Below are 17,683 nucleotides of genomic sequence, written 5' to 3'. Positions count from 1 at the left end.
CAAATGAACCAATAGGTAGCGTCATGATAATGGAGCAAAGATTGAAGTTGTCAAGGATTTCTTTTTTCTGGCTTGAATCCACAATCAATGGTCATGGAAGCTTTAGTCAAGAAATCAAATGACTCGTTGCACTGGGTAAATCCGTAGCACAAGACCTCTTTAAAGTATTGCAAAGCAAGGATGTTGCTTTGAAGACTAAGGTGTGCCTGACTCAAGTCATGATATTTTCCATGGACTCATATACATGTGAAAGTTGGACACTAAGTAAGGAAGACTGAAGAAGAACTGATGCATTTGAACTATGGTGTGGGTGAAGAATGCTGAGAGTATTATGGGTTTACAAAGGACACAAAAATCTGTCTGGGAAGAAGTACAGCCAGAATGCTTCTTAAAGGTAAGGATGGCGAGACTTTGTCTCAAGCACTTTTGACATGTTGTCGGAAGAGAACAGAACTTGGAGAAGGACATTGTGATTGGCGAAGTGGAAGAGCAGTAAAACGGATTGACACAGTTGCTGCAACATGGGCCCAAACATAAGAACAATTATGGGGACAGTACAGGACTGGACAGGGTTTTGTTCTGTTGTACACATGGGGGAACCAACTCGATGGAACCTATCATCAACATTAAAAACTCAGATGTGGTAAGACGTGGTCTTTGTGACACCCTCTCCATCCTGACTGAGCATGCTGAGTTGTCCATTGATGAACACCAATAAGATACATTATTACTCTAAAAGACCACTAACCCAGGACTGGAAGAGATCGTTCTGGTAATGCTTCCTGGGTGCTCTTTGGCTTTGCTGTGGAAGTGAGAACTTCCTTCCCTTTCAGATGTTTCCCATCTGCAGCTTTGCTGAGCAATTCTGACAGTTTGCTCTCTTGCCACCGGGGTTCCTTTGGCTCTGTGATTAAGTGTATGTACATTCAGAGCTAAATTCAGTTCAGCTCACGTGGGTCAAACATGGCGACTGCAATACAAAGGTCTAGGGAAAATCTATTTATTTTTACTTTGTTATGGAGCAAATTGGTTTCCTGCAAAAAATACCAGGACCTGTTGTTATCTGTGCTCATGACCTTGTTGGAAAAGGTCATGAACTTGATCAGAAATACAAAAGATCAGAATAGAGCTAAATGCAATAAATAAAAAAGAAACAGGAAAGCAGTGGGAAGATTCAACAAAATCAGAAGCTGTTTCCTTGAAAGAATCCATAACATAACAAAATGCCTGACTAGACTAACAAAAGGAAAAATGAGCAGAAATGACATTGGAGACATTACAACAGGCCCACCAGAGATAAAGAGGGCTATAGCAGAATGCTATTAAAATTGTACTTCAATAAACTTGAAATCCAGATCCAAACCAACCAAAATAGCCTAGTTCCTAGAAACGTATTACCTACTTAAATGAACACAAATGGAGGTAGAAAACATTTATAAAGACCCAGAATGAAAGAAGAAAGTAATGATCTTATAAAAATATTTTCTAACCAAAAAACTCAGGATCAGATGGTTTCATTTGGGAATTTTGCAAACATTCAGAGAAGCTTTGACACCATTTTGACTCAAACTCTTCCTAATTTATTCTATGAATCCAGAACCACTATAATGCCAAACCAGGTAAAGACTGTGTGTGCGTGCCCATGTCATGAGTGAATATAGATGCAATATAGGATATCAACAAAATTCTAGCCAATAAAACTCAACAACATATAAAAAAATTCATATGCCAGTTGTGTGTGAATCAAGTGGGATTTATATCAGGAATTAAACATTGGTTCAACATTAGAAAAGTAATCAATGTTATTTACAACACAAATAAAATGAAAAGAAACACATGATCATATCAACTGATGTCCAAAAGATATTTGGTAAAATCCAACACACTTTCTGGGTTAAAAAAATCAGCAAAATGGGAATCGAAAGAAAATTTCTCACCATAATTAAAGGGATTGAGTAATATGTCCATTCCAACCATAATCCCTCATGTGAGATATAATAATTCTGGACTTCATATGCTGTGGCCAGAGTCCCATTATAGTGGACATTGTCTGCTAACAAACAGGAATGGGATCCAGCTGGGTGCTGACCTTAGTAGAGAGTGTGAATCAGACTCAACACTTTGTTTAATGGTAATCTAAGTGACTATTACTTGTAACTAAGTAATAATAAGGAATTATATGCTATATCTGAGAGGAGAAAAAAACTGTTTCTGGGATGACCTAGGGAAAAGTCTGGCTGATTAAGAGGTCAATGCCTACTGGAGACATCTTTCCAGAGGCACCAGGTCATATGTACATAAATAAAACACAGTCCAGGGGTGGAGAATAGATGAATACATTTAGGTGAAATTTGATTGTACCATGTGACTCCCACCAAACAACCTTTCCCTACATGGGTCTGGTCAGAAGATGGGGGAAGATACTGATAGAAGTTCCCCATGAGTGACTGTGAAAAGATTCCGTGAATGCCATCCTGCTGCATACAAAATGAACCCACTGAGAATCAGGCAGTGTGATCTCATCACTTAAAAGAGTCAGGAGTGGCCCCAGCGTACAGTTTACTCCTGCCTGACCCACCATCACGTGAGTCATTTCCTTGACTTTGGGGTGAGTTCTGAAAGGACATTGCAGCAATTCACAGAACCCAGAAACATGAGGGAATATACTCAAGGGAAGGGGCGGGGCAGGGGATGAAACAATGATAAGTTTCAAAGATTGGGTTTTAGGGACATTTTCCCTTTTCAACCTCTTGGGACTAGTTTGGTATTAACTCTTATAGAAGAAAGTATCATTACCTGTACACATGTAAAACCAACAGCTGCCTTTCTCAATAGAGAAAGACTACACACCTGAAGAGAAAAATATGTCGATTATTATATTACCACACCTACTTGACATGGTCCTGGAATTCCTAGCCAGGAAAGAAGGCTCGGGAGAGAAAGAAAAGCTTGCCAAACTGGAGAGGAAAAAGTAAAACTATCTCTATTCGCAGATGACACAATCATATACATAGAAAACACTTAAGAAAACTGCTGGATCTAATAGAAAGTTTAGTAATATTGCAGGATACAAGATCAACATACGAAAATTAATTGGGTTCCTTTACAGTAACAAGAAGTATTTTAAGAAGAAAGGCATAACGTATATTATAGCCCCCAGGTGATAAAATACCTAAAAGTTAAAATAACCAGGGACATAAGCCACTTATACACTGACAATAAAACATAACTACAAGAAACTGAAAGAGACCTACACAAATGAAAGGGCATTTTGAGCTCATGGGTTGGAAGACTTAATACAGTGAAAGTGTCAATACTATCTAATGTGATCTACAGGTACAATGCATTTCCAATACAAATGGAAAAACTAATGATCAACTTTATCTGGAAAGGAAAGAGGTCCCTAATAGCCAAAGCAATGTTACAGAGGAAGAACAAAGCAGGCGGCATCGTACTCACCGATAATAAAACATCTTATACAGCCTCTGCAATTAAAACAGCCTGGCCTTGGTTCTTTAATAGAAACAGACCTATAGAATAAAACTGAGAATCTGTTCTTAAGATAGTCTCTAAATTCAGGTGGAAGATACTCAGTGTCATGTTTTGGCGCTCAGGTACTAGTTTAATTTTCTTCAGGTTTGACCTGAACTTCCATATGAGCAAAGGATGATCTGTTCCACCGTCGGCCCATGGCCTTATTTTGGCTGATAATATTGATCATTCCTGATGATACTGAATATTTCCTTATGATGCTAATTTCTTCCCACAGATGTAGTCAATTGATTCCTGTGTGAAGTTCACATGTATAATCATCATGTATGTTGTTGATGACAAGGGTTTGGCAATGAAGAAGTCATTGGTCTTGAAGAATTCTATCATGTGATTTCCCCCTTTGTTTCTATTACAAAGGCCTTATTTTCCAACTAATGATCCTTCCTCTTTGTTTCCAACTTTCACAATCCAGTCACCAGTAGTTACCATCTTGGTTGTCTGTTTAATCATTTTCAGACAAAAGAAATTGGTAGCATTCTTCACTTTTTTAATCATTGGCTTTAGTGGTTAGTAGTGTGTACATTTGAATAAAAGTTTATTATCTGGGTTTCCTTGTATACATCTGGATAACATCACATCGCATACTCTTTTTTAAAAAATGATGAATGTGGTACCATTATATTTGAGTTTGTCATTCCCAACATAGTAAAACACACACTTGTTAGACTAAAAGTGGCCCAAATCAGGCCATTTCAACTCATCAATGCCTAGGATAGCTAGCTTTAGGTGCTTCATGTAACACTGATGGCTTTTAAATGGTCTAAATTCATGCTTTGTTCATTCCATGTGCCATGGACATTTGCAGTGGTTGTTCCTCACTCTGAGTTGTGTCCTGTCAGTAAACAGAGATCTCAAAAGCGTCAGCCCGTCCATGTCGCTCAACTTGACTCTACTCTGAGGAGACAGTTCTTCTCTCGTCACATTTTAAGTGCCTTCCAAACCGAGGGGTTAATCTTCCAGCCCTATATCCACTGCTATTCATAAGGTTTCTCACTCAGATGTTTTCCCTCTTCTTGGTCTAGTCTTAGTCTGGAAGAGCTGCTGAAATCTGTTCACCCCTGGTGACCCTGCTGATATCTGAAATATTCTTGGCATAGTTTTTAACATCATAAGAACAATCAAGCCACCATGTTACAAAATATTGACAGACAAATGAGGTGATAGAGCCTCTAATGGCCTAATCTCTAAAAGACATAGTAAATGTCAACACTCAACAAAAAGCCAAACACCCCAATTTAAAAATGGGGAAAATATATGAACAGATACTTTGCTAAAGAGGAAATTCAATTGGCAAGTAAACACATTAAAAAATATAATCAATAGCCATTAGATGAATGAATGAGTGAATAAACATAATGTGATATAGACTCATTGTTTTAGTTATCTAATGCTGGTGTACCAAAAATACTGCAGTTGGATGGCTTTAACCAGCAAATTTATTCTCTCACAGTTTGAGAGACTAAAAGTCTGAATTCAGTGTTCTGGCTCTAAACGAAGGGACTTTCTCTTTTTTTGACTCTGGGAAAATAAAGACCTTATTTTCTTTAAACACCCATGAAAATTGAAGATTTCAATATGTCTTGGCATCAATTTTCCTTAGGTCTAGAAGCCTCTTAGCACTTGGACCTTGGGTCCACGAATGAAGTCTGTTTCCATACTTCTTTCTGGTTTCTCTCATCTCTGCTCACTTCTTTAATCTCTTTTACATCTCAAAAGAAATTGACTCCAGATATAACATAATCCTGAAAGTTGCATCGTGCCTCAGTAACATGATGGAAATTAGGATTTACAATGTATAGGTAATTAATCAGATCATACAATGGAATATAATTACATAATGGAGAAAATCATGGCTTAGCCAAAATGACACATATTTTTGGGAACATGGTCCATACCATAGTACAGAACCATGAAGAACAAAGATGTCTTCTAAACATATTACAACATGGATCGATCTGGAGGACTTCATGCTAAGTAAAATAAATCCATTACAGAATCCATTACCGAAGGGCAAATGTTATAAGGTCCCGTTTTTATAAGATTAGATGTTCAACCCCATAGTAGTAATTAATTAAGCAATAATTTTTTAAAAGAAGTGAGGTTCTTTCTTCCCATTACCTCATGCTGAGACAGAAGAGCAAGAGAGATCCCAACTGACCTTCAATGATGAGAATGATGCAATTAATTGAAAAATGAGAGCACATGGAACTGGAAGAGAATGGCCCAGACTGGACAGAAAATATCGTCACGTGATTTGCCACTCAGGGCTCTGCTCACACTCATGTCGTCATATGTCTGGATTCACTTACCAAACCCCATGAGAATAAATGAGCCAATCAGCATGATGACGGTCTGGAGGGTATCAGTGTAAATCACTGAGGCCAAGCCCCCTGTGAAGAGACAGCAAAGAATTAGGCCATTTATCCAGGTGCGCTCACTTATCTATCTTCAGCCCTGGGCCTCCTCTAACCAAACCCTGGAGAAGCCTTAGCAAAAAGCATACTAAAGGCACCTGATTGGTTCAGAAGCTTGTTTCATCATAATCATCTCATTAGTAATTTTTTCTCTCGTGGAGTTTTCTGTCTCACCAACTAAACACTTTTATGGGTTTCAAATATTAAGTCAGAGAAAGACAAACATCTTAAATCCTGAAAGTTCCCTCTAATTTTCACCACTTATTGAACTACACAAGAACTAAAAAAATATTAACAAATCAGACACAGCAAGAACAGGATTGGAACTAATTGAAAGATTCGGTGAAAGGGTCAGGGTACAAGACCAACATTGCAATATTGGTCAGAGTCTTTTACATTAACAAAGAGAACTTTGAGAAGGAAATCAGCAAAACAATACTATTTTGGGGGTTGCTATTGCTATTGGTGCAAAATTGTATGTTATAGCATTAACCCAAATTATACCTTTTTATTATGTAATTCTCAGCATCTTTATTTACCTTGGTTATGGTCTGACCTTCACCCACATTTGGTATTGTCTTTCCTATTACCCAAAGTAACAAGTGTTTACTATCTAGACACCCCCTGCTCCTTCCATCTCTGGCAAACATCAAAAACATTGCTTTCTGTGTGGATATTTATTGATTATTTTATATACACTTATAAAAAATCAAGTATACAATCATTGTACTCTTAAAAATTGACTTATTTTCCTCACCCAATGTTCTCCAGAGTCATCTATATCATAAGATCCCCTTTATTTTAGTTAGCTCTGTTGAGGTATCATCCATTTAATTTTTATTTTGATTAGTTGCATCTTCTGTACCCCTTTGTCAATTTGGCCAGTGGTTTGTCAACTTTATTGATTCTCTCAAAGAACTAACTTCTAGTCTTGTTCATTCTTTCTGTTCTTTTTATTTTCTATTATTTTTTTCTGTTTTCTATTTTATTTCTGTTCTGATCTTTATTATTTCTTTTCTTCTGGTAACTGTGGTCTTCTTTTGCCATTTCTTTTCTATTTGTTCAAATTGTCAGGTTAAGTTATTGAGGCCTTTTTTGATGAAGACATTTTTGATGTGTGAATTTATTAATATCAATTTTCCTCTGAGCGCTGTTTGGTTGTGTCTCTAAAGTTTAGGCATACTGTGTTTTTCATTCTCACTTGATTCTAGTAATTTTTAAGTGTTTTTATACCCAATAGTTCTTTAGTCTGTGTTTTCGTGTATTTAATGTTTTCCTAGTTCTGTTCTGTTATTGATTTATACTTTTATAGTGTTATTGTTAGATAAGATGCTTAGTATTATTTTATTGCTTTTTAATTTTTTGAGGCTTGCTTGGTGGCCTACAATATGATGTTTCCTGGATAAAGACCCAAGTGTATGGAGAAGAATATGTACTATGCTGTGTTGGGTGGTGTTTCATAGGGAAACAAAGAAGATCCTGAAAATACCAGATTTACAGTTATTTATACTCCAGTTTATACTCAGTTATCCTGACACATATGCCCATTTTATGAAAATGCCTCAGAACTATCTTAATTGTTCAAGATGATTTTTTGTTTCATTTCCCAAGGGCAGACATACTTTAATTTTCATAATTCAATATGCATGTGTCACCACTCCAATGGACTTTGTAGAAACTCCTGAATTATGGCCACAAGCATTCCCCCGACAACCCACCCACTATTCCACTTGTCTTCCTCCCCAACTCTATCACTCACAGCCCCTATCAAGATTCGGCATCCTGCATTCATTGGGCCCTGCCTGGCATTATCCAGTCTCAGGTCTTAGCAACTATTTCATCCCGACCTTCCCTGTGTATTATCTGCTGGAATCCTAATTGTCAATCTGGGTGTTGAACACATAACGGAACCAGATCACCAACTCCCACCCTGAGTAACTACATCATTGTCTTTGACCAAGGTGCCCACATTTAATACCGAGGCTTCTGTTTCAGTGGTACTAGTTGTACTTCTCGAAGTGTGAATGGAGTGGTGTCCTTACTGTGATTATAACAAGGTTCACACTGGTGTTCCTAATGGAAAGTTGGGATGGGGTCAGCAGAAGGCAGCATGTGAGATACACCTGTCACAGACTCACCGGTGATCGTGTAAACAGCAGTGATAGCCAAAAGGATGACGATCGCCAGGTAGAGATCCAACCCCAAGGCAAGCTTGATGAATATGGCTCCAGAGAATATGTCTGACTGAGACAGAACAGTTGGGAGAGAAAAGAAGCATCAGGTCAGATCTTGGTTTCTCTTATTCAATGCCTTCACCCTCTTCGTTGTCTGGATGATTTTTACTGATACTTGAAAACTTATTGGAGTGTCCCCATAATGGTACTTTCCACAGTTTCTAACTGTGATCTTTACAGTCCCTCTTCTATGTTCTCACAGCTCTTCGTTCACTGCTCAGTTAAATCACTTAGTAGATGAGATGGCATGTCCAGGACCTTTCTCTGTATGTTCTGTGTATATATAAATGCTCTTGATTATAACTCACTGGTGGTGTGGTGGTTACACATTGGGCTGTGATCTGCAAGGTTGGGATTTGGAAAGCACCAGGCACACCGAGAGAGAAAGATGAGGTTTTCTATTCCCATAAACTGCTACAGTCTCAGAAACCCACAGTGAAGGTCACGGTGAGGCAGCATTTGAGTCAATGGCAATGAGTTTGTTTGGTTCTTGATTGTACCACGCACTTTATAGAGGGTAAATAGATAGATAGATAGATTGTTATAGATCTTTAAAACCAATACTATTATTTTCTGATGAATATTTTCACAATGTATACTCATATTTATTTTACTTAAATTACAATTATATCTCAGTTTGGTCTATTTCAAGAGAAGAATTGTATACAGTCTTTTTCCTGTTCTGATAAAATTTGAGGTGTAAAATAATTATTTTTTCCTTGGAACCTTAAAAATATTCACCCCCAGCTCACTTCATTTCCTCAAGTTCCTTTTCTACTTACAATCAATTTGTATCTGAGTAAACTAAGGCTCAGAAAGGTTACTTAATTTACTCAAGGTCATCAGATAGCAAGTGGAAGAGGCAGGAGATGCAACCCCAAACATCACACTGTTAAATTGTTGAAGGGAAATAAGGGATCTTGCCCTCACTGGGATGGTTAATGTGATTAGTTGATAGGGTGGGGGTCAGAAGATCATAATTTTGCTACTATCATAGTGAAAATTGGATCAAGAGAGGATCGTTAATGAATGTTGAAACTAGTGACAAAGTTGATGAAAACTCTAAATGGGAGAAAGAATCTTATTCAAGACTGCTTGTTAGTTAAGCAAAGATAAAATAGAAACTGTACAGTGGAGAATTTCAGCAACACCTTGACTGAGCCATCAAAATTAATACCTTTGAGCAATAGATGGGCATCAAGTAACTCAAGAGGAAAGCAACACAATACCTTGTGAAGGAACCAATGTCACCTATATAATATTCTAATAAAAATGCCTGACTTGAACTTAATCATGAGGAAACCTCACACAAATAAAAAAAAGTAACAGCATAATAAAAGGAGAAAAATGTATTCCTTAAAGAAATCAGTGTCATACAAGACAGAAAAAGGTTGCGGAAATACTTCATATGAAGAAGCTTGATCCTATCCTGGCAAAGAACATATTCTATAAAGGATATTATTAGTTAAGGTAACAAAATTGGAATTCAGATGCAGATTAGTTTTATCAAATATTGCATTATATTGTATAATACAGCATTTGTTACAGTTAGTAATTTATTAGGTCTTGAAAGAGATTATAACTTTTTCTACAAGTAGGATATGCACAGTAGAGTATGTTGCAGATAAAGAGCAAAAAGTTATTGGAAATACGAAATGAAATTCTTAGACTTAAAAGGACAACTTATTATCTTGATCACTATACATTAACAAGTAGTATGTATGTGGAGATGCTCCTAGCGTTCGAGTTCATACACGAACAGGCTTATTCCAAACAAAACATAGTTAAACGTGTCTTTGCCTCCAGTGATGACTACAGACAAGCTCTCTCAGTGGTGCAACGGTCAGTCTCCTCTGGTGCCTTAAAAATATACATTGTAAAAAGCCTAATCAAAACAGTGGCTCCTGAAGGAAACTGGGGTGTCCATTAAATTCAAGGCAGTGAAGCTATCTCTGAAATTATGGTGGCTTGATGGGGGAGATAGCAAAGGGATGATATTGATATATTTTCTCAAAGTACACAGGATGGTGATGGGGCTTCTTATGAATACATTTATATAGAAAACTACATTGATGAGAAAATAAGACCAGTAAAGTAGAGCTGAGGATCTTCCACCCCCGCCCCCCATTATAACAATACATGAACTCATTCTTCAAGGGTAGCAAAGGCCTATCCTATGAGAATTTTGTTGAGAAAACTTACCTCACCCACCATATAGCCCTGATCTAACCCCTCCAGACTTCTTTTTGTTCCCTAAACATAAAGAACATTAAATATAACATTGTGCTTGTCCTTTCAGGATGCTGAAATGGCTGTTTTAACATAGTGAAAACAGAAGAGTGTAGATTCTTCCAAATGTTAGGTTCCTGGTCTGGTTTATCTCCGTTCTTGCTTATCATTACTGAAAGAATTCACCTGGCAGAAGCACTTTTGTAAATCCAAGTAACTTTTATGAGGGAAAGAGAAGTTCCGGTAGTACAGTCTCAGATAGCACATAGTATACTCTATCCCTGGAAAGCATGCAAGGTCAAATGGCGGGGAAGGGGAGGAGCTGTGGGAACGTTCGTGGCCAAAAATGGCCACTTCAGGGGAGCATGAAAAGCCATATGGAAAATGGCCAGAATGGAGTTCTCAAACCGAAGTGGGGAAAAAAGTTCAGGAGAGAGTGTAAATCCCAAGGGAGCATGCAGGTGCTGCCTTCCACTCTGCAAGAGACACCCAAGAGGCGGGAGTGGCCCGCTCTTAGTCTGCTTTTTAACCCCTCCTACACCCACTGGCTGAGGGGGTGGGGCGTCGTTGAGGGTATTGGCCAATCTTAGTGGCTAAGTTCAGGTGCACCTGTGTGACGTAATGTCGCTGGTGCCTAATGTGCGCGTGCCCAGGTTGATGGCCACCTGAGCCTAGGGGACCTGGGTCTGAGCATGCCCATTTAAGGATTTTCCCCATCGGTGTCTAATGTGTGCCTGATTCCTTTGCCACATAATTTTTGCTTAGGGCAGGCCTTTGGTGGAGACAACCCTCTTTATCCCTAATCTTTCTACTTTTCACTTCTCAGAAGGGCTAACGAGGTGGAAACACTGACTTCAGAAGTGTATGGGCAGTAGGCAAATAAGCATTCATTTGAGCGAAGGGGAAAGCAATATGCAATTGGAAGTAAGAAGAAGTGGATGCACTTTTATATGGAGGTTATGCGATGAAACAAATCTGACACTTTGATATTTTTGTTTAATACAGCGGTGGTAATTACATAATCTCGTATCAACTTGATAAATAGAGTGAAGTGGTGGAGTCTAGCCTGTCAATCAGGTCACAGCCTGATGGTACCTCCTTGTGGGTGCGCTCATCTCATAAGGAGGGTCCTGGGAACCTCCCCTCTCTCTCTCTCTCTGCTACACCTTCCTGCTGTTGAGTCACCCTGAGAGCTGCCAGAGACACCTCTTCTGGATCCACACAACTCTGCACCCACCAGCCTGTGATCTTCCTGCGTTCTGCATCATTGCATGTGGCTGTGTGAGTCTGAAGAGGGATTTATGGACTGATATTGGACTTATAGACAAGTATTGGACTTATGGACTTGTTCTGGACTGAACTGGGATGTTTGCTTGATATATCACTACTTCTTGCTATAAAGCGCTCACACATATATGAGTGTACTTGAATTTGTCTCTCTAGTCTATCTGCCTAACACTTTATGGTACCTTGGAAGTGGGGTACTAGAGAAATAAATCATGACGATAGAGAGTGGAGGCTTGTCTGCCTCTGCCTCATGCGGTTTTTCTTCTTCGGCTAGCTGGAGGTCAAATATGGCCATGCAGTTTACTGGGTGGTTTTCTGGAAAAGAGATGGGAAGTGAAGGTTTTGATTCCTAGAAGTTGCTATTGTTTATTCCTGTCTGAAATGGTAAAAAATGAATGTGATAAATGTGAATCTTGAGCTCAGGGGATAAAATGGCCCCTTGAACTCTGAGACCATGCTGCTTAGTCAAAATGGTGGATAGAAGACTCCCATCCTGGATTGATGCAGCCAGAGGCCTAAGTCAGACCATATTGTATATAAATGGGATAGTTTAGATAAGGATTAAATTTGATTGTTTTAAGAATTGTGTTTAGGATCTGTCTGGACTAGGTTTATACTGTCTTCTTTTGCCTATTGTTATTGATTTGATGATTGATAGGAATGATTGCTGGGAAGTATGGAAAAAAAAGGGTTTGAGAACTCACTTTGGTCATCCATTAAGTTAAAGCTTTAAATGGGTATGGGACACTCCTGCAAAGAAGGCTCTGAAAAGATAAGCCCTACCCAGTGTTTTGAGTGCTCAGGACATTTGCATTCTAAGAGACTTGCCTAGGGGGCTGTTGACAGACTAAAGAAGCAAAAAGGAACCTTTGGACCTTTTGAATTTTGAACTACTAGTTTGTGCCTGAAGCTGGAAGAATTTAGAGCCATGAAGAAACTTTCCTCTCTAGGACTAAATGTTAAAGGGAGCCTATGGGCAGCCTGAAATGCTTGGTAGGTGACCACCTGGAGTTACTTGTTGAGTGGAAGTGGGAGAAATGCAGCAATAAAGAGATGGGTTTAGTCTGGCCACGGACACCCATGGATCTAGTTCACAGGGATTAGAGGAGAAGACAAGAGCAGCTTGGCTGGTCTGAAGTTTAGAGTTGTGAGAAACATGACCTAGCCCAAGGGAACTAGGGTTGCTGAGAATTTGTGACGGGGTCCATGTCAAAAGTTGAGAAGCAGGCACCCTGGTGAGGCTAAGCAAGACAGCCGACATTGAGTTGACCACAACCTGATCAGATAAGATTTTTAGCCTCTGAATTGGTGCATATTGCTGCTGACTTTATAGACAGCCGGTCCTGATTTGACTTTGCCTATGCATGCAGCCTCACAAGTTTCAAACTGGAATGAAGATTCTTTGCATCAAAGAACATGCTGGTCTCCCTGGAGCTCTGGGTTGATGTAAGTGGACAGTATAGAAATTGGATACCCAAAGTCAGGGCAATAAAGACATGAAGTGACTGGTTTACAAAATTTCATGGATGGGGAATATGTTCAGAGGATTGTAGGATTATGGGTAGGTGTTCACTTAACTGCAATCATTAGGCATAGAATTTTTGTTTTGTTCACTTATAGAATATTATGTTTAAATGAGGTTGGTACTTTTTGAGTTGTATTCATTTCAGTTTTATCCAGTTAGGCACAAATATGATGTTATTTTTGTTGTGTTAAAATTTATGTATGGCTAACGAGTTGTGTAAAGGTGTCAAGTTACATAAACACTTGATAAATAGAGTGAAGTGTTGGAGTCTAGCCTGTCAATCAGGTCACAGCCTGATGGCATTTCCATGGGGGCATGGCCTTCTCATAAGGAGGCCTGAGAACCTCCCCTCTCTCTCTGCTTCACCTTCCTGATGTTGAGTCATTCTGAGAGCTACCAGAGACACTGCCATTGGATCCTCACAACTCTGCCCCTACCAACCTTTGATCTCCCTGCATTCTGCATCATTGCATGTGGCTCTGTGAGTCTGAAGAGAGATTTATGGACTAGTATTGGACTTAAGGACTAATATCAGATTTATGGACTTGTTGTGGACTGGATTGGGATGATTACTTGATATATATGATTATTTATTGATTTAAGGTTCTCTCTGACATATAGGTGTCACTGGATTTGTCTCTCTAGTCAACCCAGCCTAACACAAAAGGTTTCTATGATTTAGTAGCAAAAATCTTGACTTGTCCTCATATTATTGGGGATTGAGAACCAACGAGCAATGTCTTTTCCAAGCCTAAATCAAATGAGGGTTATAAAATAGCCCTAATTCCTCATCAATAGTTGTTTCATAATCATCACAATCGAACCTATTATCAAGTTGTAAAAGTACACAAAAAGCCGTGTCTATAATTAATGGCTACTAATATCACTTAAAACTCAATGGCATCAAGTTGATCCTGACTCATAGTGATTCTACAGCAAGGAGTAGAGCTGACCCTGGAGATTTCCAAGAGAGCAAATTTTTTATGGGAGTAGAAAGCCTCATCTTTCTCCTTTGATATGACTGGTGGTTTTGAACCAATGACCTAGAAATTAGCAGCCCAAGTCCTAACCCAAAGCATCGTTAGGGAGGACTTACTTAGAACATGGTAGCAGGAAAGACCAGTCCCTGTACAATTACATCATGGTTGGTGAAATGGAGGAACCGTGAAGACAGCACACCCTCGACAAGATGACTTGACTCAGTGACTGCAATGTTGGGTTCACACATAACTATCGTGAGGATGGTGCAGGACTGGGCAGTGTTGCATTCTGTTGTGTCTGAATTGATTGATGGCATCTGGCAACAATGTCACTCAAAATATCCTTGGAGCAAGAATGGACTCTTATTACTATTATCATTCCTGACAACTAAAAATCTACACACATAATTGGCCTTCACTGCTTGCCTCCCAAAGCCCTCAGGTCTACAACATTATGACCCCTTATTAACTTCTAATCATCATCAGAAACCCTCAACTCCAGCAGGCTCCATGGAGTAACCTTTTGGTTACCATCTTTCTGCCATAGCACCTTGTTCATGTGCTTTACTATAAAGCTGTAGGAATTAGAGACCCGATAACTAGGAGATTTACTTCCTTCTGAATCTCCTAACCCTTCACACCCTGGATACTTAGCTAATGCCTCCTTCCTGAAGAGGTCCTCTGTAGTCCACCAAACAGTGTCCACTCTTTCCTGAGTGTCTTCAGCACATGGCCTGTGTCCACACATACTGTATGTCAGCCCATATTTTAATACTTCTGCATATATTATCATAACCTGCTAACTATTTCAGAAATATGATTCTAGGAGAACTTTCTCTTTTTTTTTCTAGACAATTTTCAACACACAAGAACCTTTGTTACTGTAAACATGGAGCCTAATAGTAAACAATATGTTTGGAAAATGCTCACGCTGCATTAGGAAGGCTCATGCCATCCAATCTGGCTTATTTCCAACCGTGAATCAGCTAAACAGAAAAGCAATGATGAGGATCAACTTCTTCTCTCGTGGACAGTGAGATAACTTCCTGGACTTTGAACTTCTAGATGAAAAGCAAATGATTTACTCTTTCATGGTTTCCTATATTTTCTGCCGAGTCTTCAAAATGTTCCTTCCTCACTGATTATTTCCAAGGGATGTGATCTCTTCAAAATGTCCTAATTACTTTAACATTAATTTCCATAGCCAATTTTAGCTAAAATAGAGTACGTTTAAGAAAATTCAATATAGAGCAATAAGACACTTTTGTGGGGGTGGGTGGTTATGTGGCAGATAGCGCAGCTGGAAAAAAAAAGTATAAACCCAGACTCGCCCAAAGAGAATGAAGAGGATATCACGTGGTAAAAAGGCAGACCAGGAAAGTCCTGCTCTTTCCCAATACTAAATAACTGTTACTTGAAGGATACATTTTGTTTTTGCTATAGATCCATCGCCCCCCATATCCTTAATAAGAAGGTAAACATAGACTCTGGAATGTCTCACAACTTCAAGAGTCTACAAGTCTCTGAGGTTTCTGATTTCCTATGAAGACTTGGTAGAGACCGAACTTGCTAAAGCTCACGTTTGAAAGGCTGTAGGTAGTTGACTCCTCTAGCTCTCTTAGTACTCTATCTCATCAAGTAAATCATGCAAAAACAGGTTGCCGGGAGGCTCGGAACTCACCGAGATTCTTAAAGCCACGCAGATGAAGAGGGATAAGATGGAGAGGTAGATTTGGAGCCGCTTCCCACCAAAGCGCTTCTTCAGATATTCCGGCATGGTCATCACCTGTAGAAACCGACATCAATAGGCACTGACCACAAAGCCCAGCACATTTAGATCCGTCAACATCCACCAAGCAGTAACAATTTGCTGTTATCTTGAGAATACAGAGTTGAGAAAGCAATGCTCCCTTGGAAGAGCAGCAAAATCCAGGAATTGGGCTTCGGATCTATCCTCACCTCTGATATTTACTGATGAATCAGGCTTCTGTCCGTTTCTCTACCCAGTCTCTATTACCAATACCCAGTCTCTATTACCAATATCCATACTCCACTTCAGCTTAATCACTTGGGACTACTTTAAGGTCCCCCAATATGCTGCTGGAACTACTTTAAGATCCCCAAATATGCTGAATACTCTCTTTCTGGACCGTTGATTGCAATATTTTTCTTGCCTGGGCAATGGTTTTCATGCATCTTTGACTGGTTGAGCCATTCCTCAAGCCTCTGCTGAGATGCCTCTGCTTTTTCTCAATAATCAACCTGCATCAGGGACAGCTCCTCGGGATCTCCCGGTAAGGTTTTCGACTTGTAATAGTTTTCTTTTCTAATTGGGGAAGTATAGCTTCTTGTGAACATCTCTGAGGCACATTTGGGAGCTCAAACAGCATTTCCAAAGTTAAGTCCACAGCCCAGATCGCCCTCCATGTCCATATTTTAGTGTCTGGAAGATACCAATAATTCACTCAGTTCCCAAAGGAACTCATACTCCTTCCTGTTGGAAATCATTTATTTTTCTCTGGGATCCCCTTCTTCCCTAAGCAGTGGCCTCACATATCTAAGTCCTTGAGATTAAGGTCCTTTATTTATCTATCTATTTATATTGTGAATTGGGTGAAGGTTAACGGAGCACATCAGTTTTTCATGCAAAATTCATACACATTTCATTTCATGTCATTGGTTGCCATCTGGGGATTGTGGCGACTGCAGCATCACATGTCCCACTGCCTTTCTGTGTTCCCGATTTTTATTCTCCTCCTTCCTTAATCCTATAAACTTTGTCCTTGTGTAAGCACTGTCCTTTTGATCTCAGACTTGATTATTCTGAGGTGTTCACACCTCCCTAAAGTTATTATCCCCCTTATAGATTAGTCTATTGGTTGGATAAAATTAGAGTTATTTCCAGATATGAAGGGTGATTAGAGCTATATTCTTAGGCATCCACAAGTCTCTGTCCACCTTGTAAGCCTGAATTCTTTTATGATTTAAAATTTTGTTTTACATTTTTTTCTCACTCTATCCAGGATTTCCTCATGTGATCCCCTTCAAAGAAATTGGTATTGGTAGCTTAGACACTATCAAGTAATTTTGGCCTGGGCTGTGGAGACTGGTAATCATGTGGTCTATTAGTCCATGTGACTAATTTTGATTCCACCTCTCTTCTTTCTTCCAGATAGGGAGTGATAAAATAATTTCACTTATAAGCCTTTAGTATCCCGGTTGCTACTCACCAATGTCAGATGGATAAAGGCTTAGGCTTTTCTCTCTATGCCTTCCTCATAGCTATCAACCTGTCAACTCTATTCTAGGAACTCTTACCCCGCCTCTCTAATTCCTTGCCTAGAGCCTCCCAAGGCATCATATGCACTTCCTTATTAACTCATCGTTAGGAGGTGCCCCTTCGAGGCCATTTTTCACTCAGCTGTCTGAATGAAGCATCCTAAAACATGAATCTGACCATGG

The 17,683-nt window shown here is 39.3% G+C and overlaps 1 protein-coding gene across 1 annotated transcript in view; it reads right to left on the bottom strand.

Moving 5' to 3' along the window:
* LOC142428942 (solute carrier family 5 member 4) overlaps positions 1-17,683 on the bottom strand; it is a 55,650-nt gene that overhangs the window by 33,244 nt on the left and 4,723 nt on the right. Inside the window, exons 5-7 of the mRNA XM_075533866.1 lie at positions 15,903-16,007; positions 8,105-8,210; positions 5,862-5,942 (exon numbers count right to left, since the gene is read on the bottom strand). Coding sequence (XP_075389981.1) covers positions 5,862-5,942; positions 8,105-8,210; positions 15,903-16,007 — 292 coding nt within the window. The remainder of the gene's footprint in view (positions 1-5,861; positions 5,943-8,104; positions 8,211-15,902; positions 16,008-17,683) is intronic.

Source organism: Tenrec ecaudatus, chromosome 16, assembly GCF_050624435.1.
Source record: "Tenrec ecaudatus isolate mTenEca1 chromosome 16, mTenEca1.hap1, whole genome shotgun sequence".
Taxonomy (NCBI): domain Eukaryota; kingdom Metazoa; phylum Chordata; class Mammalia; order Afrosoricida; family Tenrecidae; genus Tenrec; species Tenrec ecaudatus.
The sequence above is the reverse complement of the archived record's forward strand: the minus strand, read 5'-3'. Positions and strand labels throughout refer to the sequence as shown.